Source organism: Tachypleus tridentatus, chromosome 8 (genome assembly GCF_004210375.1).
Source record: "Tachypleus tridentatus isolate NWPU-2018 chromosome 8, ASM421037v1, whole genome shotgun sequence".
NCBI lineage: Eukaryota > Metazoa > Arthropoda > Merostomata > Xiphosura > Limulidae > Tachypleus > Tachypleus tridentatus.
Window position 1 is genome coordinate 137,807,312 of NC_134832.1, and position 13,977 is coordinate 137,821,288.

Below are 13,977 nucleotides of genomic sequence, written 5' to 3' on the forward strand. Positions count from 1 at the left end.
TTTTAAATTAAAATTCATGTTTATGTATTGTGCGGAAATCCCTCAGGCACTCAGCGGCTGTGCAAAGAAGGCTCTTCCAGTTGTTTGGCGATAAAATAAAAAGCATGGGTCACAAAAACTTTGTTTGAAGACTGGTTAAAAAGTTATTTTTGTCCTGCAGTTGAACATTACTGAAAAGAAAACAACTTGAACTTTAAAGCTTTGTTGTTATTAGATAATGCACTAGGCCATCTGATGGGACTTTGTGACTTTAATTAAAATGTCAAAATTCATTTTCCTCCAATCAATACAACATCTCTACTGTAACCAATGGATCAAGGTGTCATTGCGACATTTAAAGCTTATTATTTCAGGCGAACTTTTTCTCAAGCAATAAAGACTACAACTAGAGAAGCTGCATTATCTTTGATTGAATTCTAGAAAAATTACAACATCAGAAATGCTATCGAAAACATCAGTGAAGCATGGCTTGAAGTTGCTGAGAGTAACATGAGATCAGCGTGGAAGCACATTTTGCCTCACTGCGCAAGCGAAACCTGTGGCTTTGAGTCTGAAATTAAGGATGTTTCTGAAGACGTCATTAAAATTGTACACAACCTTGGATTTGAGTCATTGGAAGTGGCTGATGTTCTGGAGTGCATTGACACACATTCTCAAGCTCTTGATAATGATGCACTCCTTATTTAGACCAAAATCGGGCATATGAGGAGGAAGAAGGAGAAATTCCAGAGTGTAACAAAGTGCTAGTGAAGAGCAGGAAAGTAATTTCCATTACAGGAACTTGAAAAAATGTTTAGAGCAGTGGAAATTGCTATAGACGTAATTATGAATCATGATCCAGACACAGAGCATAGCATTAATGCCCTACAAGCATTAGAAAATGCTATTCGATGTTACCGAAAAATCCATGAAGAAAAGAAGAAAACGAAAATGGTGCCACTTAGATTAGATAGATTTTTCTTTAATCAGTAAATGCTCACAGTTTTCACTTTTCCAAAATAAAATTTTCATTGTTTTAATTTTTCAAAACAAAGTTTATCAATTAATTTTGTTTTTATTTGTGTTTATTATATTTTTCTAACTAATCAGGCTTAATTATTTCTACTGTGAAGAAATTCCTTATGACACTCACATATTACTATTTTTCCTATTGAAATTATTCCCTTTTCAGTGCTGATTCAATCAATGCAGTAGTTTTCCAACACATTAACTGCACTGTGTGAGGTATTCCTGTATATATTTATTTTGTAACTGTTGTTACGTAAAAACAACATGGAGAACATGAAAAACAAGGAAGTAAAACACAGTAATTAAAATGCAAAACACAACAAGAAAGAAAGTTTGATAAATTAATAGAACATATAACATTTTCAATTATGAAAAATAAGTATATTAACTAAACCAAACATGTTATAATTAACAAATAAAAAAATCTGAATAAAGTAGAAACAGAACTTAAAATGTAACATTCAAAGAAGATTCTAACCTTCTCTGGAGTTGGCCATCTTGGTTCTAACTCTTCCTTGTATAAAATTCGTTTTAAGATCCAACCTAATCCTGGCATAGTTTCAACTCGATACAAGAGACTTGGGTCACCAGTTGTATGTTCATAGCCCTGAAAATAGACCTCAGTATTTCAGAAGTTGTGTGGAAAATTGAAGCATATCTGTTAGTAGGTTTTGTTCAAAATTCAACAACTACTTCTCCAACAGCCATAAACATTCTGTGACACTGCAGTGGTTCATAATTTCCATCATGTTTAAAACTGTTTCTGAGCTTGTTTTGTTTGTATAAGTAACTGACAAAAAATAGCACAAGATATTTTATATATTAGTTTCACACTTCACTCTTTTTTTTTATAATAATGTTATAAGAATAATATTTTATATTAACATTCACAAAATATTTACCAAGTCCAGCATTATAATTTCCTAAAGTTTCACTCTACATGTATGATAAAATTTAAACATTGTAATATGTAGACTAATAACAAATTTTAGATGCCAACTAAAAGTCTCATGATTTTGTTATAAACTCTATAGATTAAAACATATTATTCCCTCTAGAAGTCAATGCAGTGAACCAGACTTTCAAACATTTATGTATTTACTATTAATGATCGACTATACAAGATGAGCCTTAACCTATGTTGTTCATAAGGAAGTGTATTTACCTGGTCATTCCAAGCTGAGATACAGTACAATGAATCATCCTCATCTAACAATGGTAATGTCTGACTGAAATAGCTAGAATAACAGGGGTTTTATTACATAAGCATGAAATTCATAAATAATATAATCAGAGATGCCAACTGTTTCAAATGACTGAGTGTAATGACTGTAGACAGAGCCCTTTATCATTTGCAGCTACTAGGCCTGACCAATGTCTCTATAAATTTAAAACATTATTTTAAATTATGTCTTTTATTTAGTTCAGAGTAACAAACATACTGGTATAACAACATTGAACATGAACAAACAGTAAGCAGAAAAAGCCTTTGTGTAAGGACTAGTTTATATCATGTTTATGGCACTTATTGTAATAGTTTTGTAGCTGTTGCAGACTTTGCTTTCATGAAAATGTCTCTGGATGTTGGGAGTTACAACAACATTGTCCATTTGACTGCATACACATCTTGTGTGTTATAATACTGCTCAAAACTGAGGTGCTCAAGTTTGGTCTGAACTTGCTTTTGTTTTTTAGTCACTAAACTAAATATTCTTGCACTGTCAGCATTAGAATGGAAGATTGTAATAATTCCAAGCATAACCCTACACGGAATGTCATATTTCTGGTTGCCATTTCCATTCTTAACTGTAGACAGTTGAACCCAAAACTTGTCAACATTAAACTGAAGGACAGTTTCTGAGAAAGTATGAATTTGATAGTTCAAATATTGCCCTTCCAACTTGTCAATAGTGTTGTGCTCATGTGTATTGACAAGGACAGGATACCTGTCTGTGAAGAAGCATAGAGAAAAGAAATCTTTGCTGACTTTCAGTTTTGGACCAGCAACCTCTGCATGAATCAGAAGTTCATCATTTAGAGGGAAATGTTTCATCATGTAATTTGTAGCCGCAATATAGTATTTCTTGACACTGGTGTAGAAGCTGATAAGGTCCAGGTCCCTTTCATATTTAACAATGCATTCCTTGGCAGCATTTCCAATAGAAACTGCCTCATCAGATTTGTGTAAGGATTCATTGTTGTAGTCAAGTTCAGTGATGTTGCCTTCACTGGCTTGATGTATCTGACAAGTATATTTTTAACTTGTGTAATCAGAGTTCTAGGTATAATGTGTATGCAAGATTCTTCTCTTTGCAATATCAAATTGGCTTGCTCAAATAGAGGAATTGCAGACTGAAGAAAAAAGACAAAATAACAAGTTTATTTTGTTGTCCAAGAAAACTGTTAACTTACCTAACTTGTTCTGCACATAACTTTTCTTGGTTACTTCCTTGCTAGCTTTCGTTTTCTTCTCTTTTTTTTCATTTGTTGTCTCTTCTTCAGTTCAAGGTCAGACTGTCTAAACATATATTGAGTTATATAAATGTTTCTTTGTCTGCTTTTCCCATGGAATTTTCCTCTTTGTCAATTCGTGGTTCAAAAGCTTGAAAATATTCTCTCCCATTAAAGCTTCTTTTCATTCCACCATTGTCAAAAGAGAACAAACAATTTTTCAAAGCAAAGGGTCAAGATATCGTACAACCACTGGACACAGTGTTGAGTCATCCATGTTTGTGGATCTATCTGTGGCTAAACTGTAAACACTGTTAGTAAGTATGCTTGAAATCATTTTGTCATCTTCACAACCCAACATTTGCACAATGGCTGTAGTTTTGGTTCTAGCACAGCCATATTTTTTCGCTATATCAGAGTCTCAAAACATTTTTCTGAATAGATGTCCTGCATGATCGGCTACAGCTCAGGGTAAATTATGAGCAATGACAAATTGCGTGAATATCACTTCTGCATTTATGGTTTCAGATTCTGAATTCTTACTGATAAATGTCGTTATCTGCATTGGTTTTGTCTTCGCCACAGCCTTTTGTTGGTGAGATGCCAATTTTGTATATCTGGAACAATCATTTATCCCACCATGCACCACAAAAAAATCGATGTGACAAACTATACAAAACGCACGACTGTCACTGACTTTTGATGCAATGACCGGATATTTTGCGCTATACTCTTTCTTAAATTTTTGATTCACAGTTTTAGTCCTTTTAAACAAGACAATCTGGTGAACGAGGCCTCTTTTTTTTTGCATCTTGTGAACAATCGCATTGGTGTTTCTATGCTGCTTAGAAAACGAGAAATACCCATCTACGCAAGCACTGATTGGCTGACAAGCACTGATGACGTAACTATGGATTTTCCCACGAACCCAGTATTGAGAAACACCGCATTCAAACTATTGGTAGACGTCAAAGATACAAATACATGTATATATTTTTTATTATTTCAAGCACAAACATGATTATTGCAAGTAGCCATTTGGACTATGTCTTTTATTTATTATCAAAATTTATTTGTATCTCACTAGAAATTTTCTTTTCACCCCTTTCAAGCCCTGGGGGGAACAATTTATCACTTTATTGTATAGACCTATATAATATATAATAACTTGGGAGTTGCAACAAGTCGTAATATTTGTCTGTATGAGCATATAGTCGTAATGTATACACCAAAATCGTAATGATTACGCCAAATCGTTAGGGTTGGCATCTCTGTTATATTTATATTATCTATTGTAATGTACAATTTTAAGTTGAGGAAAAAAAAAAGTTTTGTTGTCAACAGATATTAATCTCCCCAGTAATATCCTCACAAATGACCTGCATTATTCCAACAAGCACTGGTTACTTGATTCATCAATTGAACCTTTGTCTTCCAAAATTTTAACCAAACAGAGAGAGTGTTCAATAGCCTGAATATGTAAATAAGAGTGGTATTATTTCTCTAAATATTATTAAAAATACATCAAATATTGCCAAAAATAAAATAAATATATACAGATGGATAAAAATAAGAGGTTAAATTCTTAACAAGTGCAGTTTTTTAAAGATAGCTTAGCAGATACATACATATACATTTGATGTTTTGAAACATCACAAACATGCTGATACACAGTAGTGCGTTAACGAGACCTACCTGAAAAAATCAGGAGAGACATCCAGGTCTTCTTCTATAACAATACCATACCTGGCTTGCTGTGATGAAATATATATTGGGGCTATATATTAGATACTTGACAATACAAAGCTAATTTTCATTATTCTTAACCTAAAAGAAGAAATTTAAAATTTAAAAAAACGTACAATTCAGGATTTATTGGAAATTTTGTTTATGTTCAAAATCTAGCAGATAGTAAAGTATTGGCTCTCAAGTGAATTCTTTTATGGATTCAAGATGATTCAGACTTGTTGCAAAATACAGTAATTCAATTATTTTAATTTAACATTACACAGTAGTTCATAAATAAAAGAAACAACTGAAGTTCATGTGTCAAGAGTCTAACTAACAGAATCCCTGAAATTCTAAATACCATCACTTCCTATTGCCACAACCATGTGCTTCAAAGAAGGAAATTCCCCTTTTTATTTTATATAAGCACATCAGCAGTTGATAAAAAATTCATTAAATACATATTATCACAAAATAGAGAAATAAAGTGGACAGGCAAGCATGATGGACTATGCAAATATAGAACTTATAAATTCCTTTCTTAAATACATTTAAAGATCAATTCCTGACAATGGTATACTTAAATTGTTTGCATATAATTATCACACAAGATGTTTACTGTGGGATAGTTCATTGATTCTATAGTTATGACTTAATCACTTACGTAACGTTTAGTTACAGACTGGGTACAAAATGTTAAGATTTATTAAAAATAATACAAGTTTTGACAGCAGTAATAATGAACCAGGAAAAAAGTGCAAGATGATAAACTAATTTAAGGATTATTCAAAGTAACAATAACAATGAAATAACACTAAAATACAAAATAACAATTAAGTAACTATTAGCAACAGTATCTTTTAACAAGTAAAATATGTTACACTTTATAGTTTTACATATCTCTAACCTAACACCCCTATCTCTCACATTCATCAATCTAAATTCAAGTCTTAAGACTTTTTATTGTTTTGCCAGACCACAAGTTTGCATGTCAAGTAATTGATTGTTTGACATTTATTTTACACAATTAATAATAAACTTTGTATCCATACATCACCAATAGGAGAAACAACATTCCATTTTTTAATATAAAAATGACTTCTTTAATATTTAATGCTCACTAGGAGGCTGGTGAACTAGGATTTAAGATAAATATAAATACAATTGAACTAAATCATGGCAAAAAAATTTAAATAATAAATAATATCATAGCTAAATATAAAATAGAAACTGCTATTTCTCAAACATACTAGTTACTATCAAAATTTTCCAATTCAAAACTCAGTTAGTCTAGGCATAATCAATGTTTACACAATTCATACCATTGTCAAACAGTAACAGCATATAATTACACTTATTGAATAAACTTATAATCATAATTAAAATAATTAATCAGCAAATATTAAAATTAGAAAATAACACAACATCTGTCAACTTCTGTAATAAGAAACAAACAACACTACAAGATGCTGTTAAGCAATAACTATTTTTGAAATAATAAAATCTCTCACTAAGAATTTACTTGCTAAAATTATATTTACTTTTCGTATGTCTGTTTTAAAGTGTTACTTTTATATTATTTTATACTATTGGTTCTAAAAAAATGTAATTTATTGTATAATGTCTTAAACCTGAGCAAGCAATAAATCAAACCTACAGGAAACAGGTTAAAGGTTGCTGTAAGACTAGCTTTGTAATGCTGGGAGATTCGAGCATTTTTGGCTCCAATTGGTGTGTGCTAAAATAAATCAAAACATCTATTTTTACACACAGATTCAGTGAAACTATTTCTGATAGTTTTCATACCTTAAACCTTATGGTAGCTTTACTTTCAATTCAATGAACACTAGTAATAAATCTGGTTTATATATGTTTTTGAGGATCTTTATCTTGACAGTGAAATTGGATTTTGTAACATACTCAATTATAAATGTTTATATATTTTAAAAATAGTACCATATTATTATTTTCAAATTCAAAACTTGTAATTATATACAAATATTTTAAATCAGCACTATAAACGAATATATGAATATGATGAAGCATTCTCTTTTTTCTGGATTAAAATAAAAATTTATAATGTATAAAATGGGATGAAATGATAAAAATACTAAACACGAAGCAAAGTTGTACCTGAGTTCACTCAGCATTATCACACAGTGATCTTGGGTGAACTTCACATGAATATTACGCTGTTTTTAATTATCATTTACATTTCAGGGTTAATTCTTGAATTAATTCTAAATGTTTATGTTAAATATTAAAAGCAAAATATGACTTTTTGTAAAATTAACACTATTAAAAACGTTAATTTTTGCCAATACAACTATAAATATTGAACAATTTAAAACTCAGTAAACAACGAAAACTTCCAAGCATACTACCTGAATTCCTTTTAGACCAAACAACTTTGTCACCTCCAATGGCTCCTAGAAAGAGAAATATCTATGAATTATTTCGCTATAAAGAATATGAGTTCTTACATAAAATAAGATAAAACTCTTACACAGAAAACAGTTGTATGAAACTTAAAATAAACGAGCTTCTGCAATTTTTGCATGGCTATATGACGATATTGGCTTAGTTTGAAAGTTACTCAATGTTCCTTTGTTAAAAATACCTTGCAGTAGTTCAAGTGTATAGAAATCAATATTGAGTAATTCTTATGTATTTTCTAATTAGGTGGCTTAGTGAAAAACCACTTTATTTCACGTTACTTACTTCAAAGTAGCCATCTATAAAAACTGTAACCATCTTTGGATTACATCCACGAGCAGATAGTAGAGATCGAAGCATTCTAGGAAAGCAAGATGTCAGATAATTATAACATTTTTCTAAAGGTGAATAAATGTTGGCATGACATCTTTACATATGAAATAAAAGGTTATTCCATCTATTTAAAAAATATGAATTATGAATAATTTTCATCTATAGTTATGGACTACTTTTTAAACAATATTTGATGTAAATAGTTATTAGAAAGATACTAAACTTATTATTGAATGTATGAAGCTAAGAATATTTTGAGTTATTCAATTTAGACAAATAGAATAGATACATATTTTGTCAGTTTCTCCATTGTTCAAATAAAGTAACTTGGAATGGTTATATGTTGAACTTTTAAACTATTTTCAGGTGTAATAAAGAAGAAAACTAGAAGTGACTATAAGTCTAACTTTCCTCACTTTTCAAATAAAAAAATGTTAATTGTCTACATCTGTTAAATTATTTTTCTTTCCTAGTTTAAAATAATTATAAGCTACAGACAACTATGGATCAGATTTGGAAATTTCTCATTTTAACTTTACAAACTAGAGACAGATTCTAATTATGAATAGTTCTGATTTAAAAGTAATATACATTTCCAAAATTGATTGACTAATGAACACTTAATGTCACTTTATATTTTGAATTTGTCACTTTATTACCATGATACACTAAGAATAAAGGGCTAAGTTAATTTATTCACAAATAATAAAATAATAGACTACACTCATACCTGTACAAATAATGAGGTCTGTTGCTGGCAACAACTGCAATAGGTACATCATAGACTTTATTGTCTGGCAGCTGAAAGAAAATATATTAGCATCACACATGAACTATTGATTCTTAAAATAAAATAAAACTATTCTAGATAAACTAAGCTTATAACAGTATAACTTATAATAGAGTGAAAATAACTGATTTTATACAAGTATTTTTACATGAGGATGTGGCATACAGATATATGTTTTCTAACAGTGATATTAGACATTTTGAAATACAGACTATTCTGTAAATTTTCTTGTTGGCTTTGCTACTATCAGCAGATCTACCCAATATATATGTACAGAAGTCAGTTTTACTTGGAATTATCTCAGAAGCTTAATTTCACAAAAAAGTATAAAAAAACTGAAAAATGGTTAACTCCAAAAGAAATGTTTAACATACGAAACTAGGGGGTTGAAAAAGAAACTAAATCAGTCAAATTACACACAATGTAATCACGTGATCAATTTAGTATAATTACAAATACTATTTTAACATTTTATATGATTATGAATTCAACTGTTCAGATATAAAGACTGAAGAAAGTGACTCAAAATACCTCAAGACTTTGTTATAATGTTCAAAATGACTACTGATACACCACTTCAAAATGAAGTTACTTTGATTAATATGAATCCAAACACCACCATAATGTTCAAAGTGATTACAGACTTACTGGTTCAGGGTTAAAGTTTAAAGGTGCTGGGTCAGTACAGCTACAGACACTACCATAACCTTCAATATGATTACAGAATGACCGACGCCTTTCATTTTCTTCTGTCTCAGGCCAACCACATTCACTATCTGAACAAAATAAAACATTAACAATTGTTGATCAAACATAAAAGTGCTTATAAAATTCAACACAATGTAGTTTATGCCACTTGGTGAATGATTGGTTTTTTCCTAACATTTGAATGTTAAATGTAAACACATTAATGACAATTTCAAGGTAATAGTCTCCACAAATTGAGAACATTTCCTGACTAACAGTTCTATTATTTTCACAATGAAACAACATTCAACTGTATTTGAATAAAGGTGAAATAAATTCATGACTTCCATGCATATATTCACACTTCCTGTAGTGTAAAAATGAAGCAAGATAAAATGCACTTTCAATAATCAAAATAAATAACAATTGATACATTAATAAATTACTAAAAAAACTACATAAAAATGGCAGATCATATCTCAAAAGATTAAAACAAAATATACAGAACAAGGATTAAAAAAAAACATAAAAAATGTACTTAGACATCAAATGTCCATAAACATCACAAATATACAAATAAAATTTCACTTTTAGCAGCATGCAAACTTACAATAGGTCATGGTAAATGTGTGGGATACAGCAGTATCACAATGAATCCAAGGAATACATGAATATTAATTATGATGTGGATGTGCTTACATTACAGACATTTGAAGAATGGTAAAGACCAGAACAGATGTGAAAAACAACATTGCCTCTAATTGTATACTTTAAATATGACAAGAATGCAAGAGATGAATATATATACTGTAATATACGATTAAAATATTCAGTGTGTCATATAAATGTGCAAAATCAATATTGTTTCACCCACTTAGAGTTACTACACTGAACATAAATGTGCTTCCACCTTGCAGTACATTATTTCCTGCATCTGTTACACCATATATAGGCATTCATGTATCAAAGCTAATGAGGAAACTCAATGTTGGTTTTCATAACTGTTTAAGAATATTTCAGTTCCCACAGATGTAATAGATTTGAACACAAGAGTGCATTACACTTCAGTTCCCACAGACGTAATAGATTTGAACACAACAGTACATTACACTTCAGTTCCCACAGCTGTGATAGATTTGAACACAACAGTACATTACACTTCAGTTCCTACATATGAAATAGATTTAAACACAACAGAAGATTGCACTTCAGTTCTCACAGACATAATAGATTTGAACATAACAGTACATTACACTTCAGTTCCCACAGATGTAATAGATTTGAACATAACAGTACATTACACTTCAGTTCCCACAGATGTAATACAGTTGAACATAACAGTACATTACACTTCAGTTCCCACGAACGTAATAAATTTGAACATAACAGTACATTACACTTCAGTTCCCATATACATAATAGATTTGAACATAACAGTACATTACACTTCAGTTCCCACAGACATAATAGATTTGAACATAACAGTACATTACACTTCAGTTCCCACATACATAATATATTTGAACATAACAGTACATTACACTTCAGTTCCCACAGACATAATATATTTGAACATAACAGTACATTACACTTCAGTTCCCACTGACATAATAGATTTGAACATAACAGTACATTACACTTCAGTTCCCACAGATGTAATAGATTTGAACATAACAGTACATTACACTTCAGTTCCCACATACATAATAGATTTGAACACAACAGAAGATTACACTTCAGTTCTCACAGACATAATATATTTGAACATAACAGTACATTACACTTCAGTTCCCACAGATGTAATAGATTTGAACATAACAGTACATTACACTTCAGTTCCCAATGATGGAGATGAAGATGTGTTATACTTCACTTTTAATGGAAATTAAAAAACAAATGTATTACATTTCATATACACAAACACAACAGAGTGAAAGTGTCATACTTCAGTTTCCTCTTTTCTATTGAAGATAGACACAAGTGCATTACATTCAGTTTCCAAAGCTATAACAGAAAAGATGTCAATGTATGATATTTCATTTTCTACATTGTTAATGAAGATACAATTATGTTTCAGTTTTAAAGACCTTAATGGAGGTGAAGGCACAATCATGTTACACGTTTTTCCATTCCCATAACTGAGATGAAAATACAAACATATTAAATTTGTTTAAACACCTACAATGGAGATAAAGACACAAATGTTGTCACTTGGCTTTCTAAACACTAACACTTAAATCACTTATTTAATTTCTAAATATGAACTTACTATTATTCTTACTGTTGTAAAATGAGGTTAATAATACAAATCTGCATAAAAAAGTAAACATCAGCTTTTTATCCTTTCATTTGTTTCATGTACAAATAATTAAATAAGTTTCTTTCTCTCATGTTTGTAATCTGAAACTTCACTGTTATACATATTTTTATATTGCTGTCAAAATTGATGAAAAGCACCTGCTAAAAAGGTGTGCTGAAATTATTTTTTAAATATTTTTTGACATATGTTCAGATATTTTTTGTGTGTAATATAACATTCTGCAGTGTTTGTATTTGTAAATATAGTGTTTTTAACAGTGTTGGTATTCAATAGGAGCATAGTTGAAGCTCAGGAACAAATAGGGACCTATAATCTGTATATTTTGTAACCCCTCCCTCTGTAAAAACCATCAGTTCTAGCTTAAAGTTAACAATAAGATATAAAAATGCCTAAAAATTGTTAAAAATGCTCACAAACAAAAATTACCTTTACAACAGTTGAGGTACTAAGAGAAAATGAAAAAATACACTAATAGTCACAGTTACAGTTGTATGTACCAAGCGACATGGCACAGCTGATGCCAACTTCAAGTGTAATGCTTCATACATAACGTTTTCATGGAAAATTTAAGTTTTATATGTGAAATTTAATATTTAAGAATGTTACATTTTAAACATTTCCTGCACAAAACAATAAACCAAGTATCTTTCATTGAATACAAATTTTATTTAAAACTCATGAACACTACTGTTTTGTTCCATTAAAAGCACCGATCCTGATTTTCAGTAGTATTGATTATGAACTCTGATATAGTTGTAAATAAGTAGAACAACAAGTTAACAATCAAAACATGAACATTCTACAAGAAGTGGGAAACATTTACTGCAGGTGCTAAATTTGTGAAAACTAAAAAAAAAAAAATCAATTAGAATTTATACATAATGAACAAATATTCTAATGAGCTAAGATCACTTGTTCATTGAAACTAACTTACTTTCTGCAGGAACTAATGGCACTTCGACACGAAGGAAGACTGGAGCTCCCCAAGTGTTGAACTCTGGACTTTTACTGTATGATTCACCATACATTTTTCCTAGAACACAACACCACAAATTGTACTTATACACACACAGAAATTAGTGATTTATGGTATTTGATAATTGATTAATCAATGGTCCCCTTAATAAATGACATTCAATCAGTTGATTAGTACAGTGTTTCACAAATAATAACAAAAAAGTTGGCAGTGGGTCCCTCAATCAGTTCAGAAATGGAAAATAAATGAAACTACATTTTATGTCAGGTGCTATCAGACAGTTTCCTTCCATTTAGCCAGCAGCTCAAAATGAAAAAAGTTGGTTCTGGGTGATGCCAGTCAGTTGGTTTCACTCTAGTTAAAAGTTCAAATTTAGTGACAGTAACAGATAGCATTAGTAGCTTTTCCATAACAAGACAAGCAAGTTTAATAGCAATGTGAATTGAACCAAAGACCCCTGAATTGCCAAAGTTGAACAAACTTGAAGTAAAAAAAACAAACATTTTATATGGCTAACATTAGACAAAGCACAAATAGCCCATTATGTAGCTTTGTATTTAACAATAAGCAAATATAATAGCAATATTTTCGTTACTTGAATAACTGGAATAATCAAAAACAGTAACAACCTAAACCCTAATTCCAATTAGTTCGTTATTTTAATAACTATCTATTTAAGTATAATTACATTACTCAACTGTTGGAATAATCAAAACCAGTAATAATTGAAAATGCTAATTTTTATTAATTGTAATTTCAAAATACAAATAATCAATATTATAGGTAATCAATTATATTGATCAATGAATTAAAATCACCCTAATTTGTACACATATTAAACACTAACATTTTGCTCTAATCTCACATATACACACATACAAATATATATCAAACATATATATTTGACGTTTATCAAATACTGAATAGCTGGTTTTAACCACTTTATACCTATAATGAAAAGCAACACCTTGACACTTGAATCACAACTGTTTTTTCTTATGTCCAACAATTTATGCTGATGTGGCATACACTAAGCCGCTACATTCTGTAGCAAGTCCACTTATTTTGATGCACTTAATCACTACTGAATTAATGGATGTATCTTCTCAGCAGATAAAGAAAACAGGATAAAAATACTTTACACTATAAGCTGCAAGTTTAATGCAACTTAAAAATGTATTTTCAGACAGAAACTGAATGAACAGATTATATGTTTGGCATTTATAAACCATATGATTATATGGTTAT

The 13,977-nt window shown here is 30.2% G+C and overlaps 1 protein-coding gene across 1 annotated transcript in view; it reads right to left on the minus strand.

The window, feature by feature from the left end:
- Positions 1-12,782, minus strand: part of LOC143223598 (protein O-linked-mannose beta-1,2-N-acetylglucosaminyltransferase 1-like) — a 28,490-nt gene extending 15,708 nt beyond the window's left edge. The window contains exons 1-9 of the mRNA XM_076451752.1: positions 12,688-12,782; positions 9,395-9,522; positions 8,687-8,757; positions 7,909-7,984; positions 7,572-7,616; positions 6,845-6,925; positions 5,155-5,213; positions 2,174-2,246; positions 1,487-1,615 (exon numbers count right to left, since the gene is read on the minus strand). Coding sequence (XP_076307867.1) covers positions 1,487-1,615; positions 2,174-2,246; positions 5,155-5,213; positions 6,845-6,925; positions 7,572-7,616; positions 7,909-7,984; positions 8,687-8,757; positions 9,395-9,522; positions 12,688-12,781 — 756 coding nt within the window. The 5' untranslated portion in view covers position 12,782. The remainder of the gene's footprint in view (positions 1-1,486; positions 1,616-2,173; positions 2,247-5,154; positions 5,214-6,844; positions 6,926-7,571; positions 7,617-7,908; positions 7,985-8,686; positions 8,758-9,394; positions 9,523-12,687) is intronic.
- Between the last annotated feature and the right edge of the window lie 1,195 nt (positions 12,783-13,977).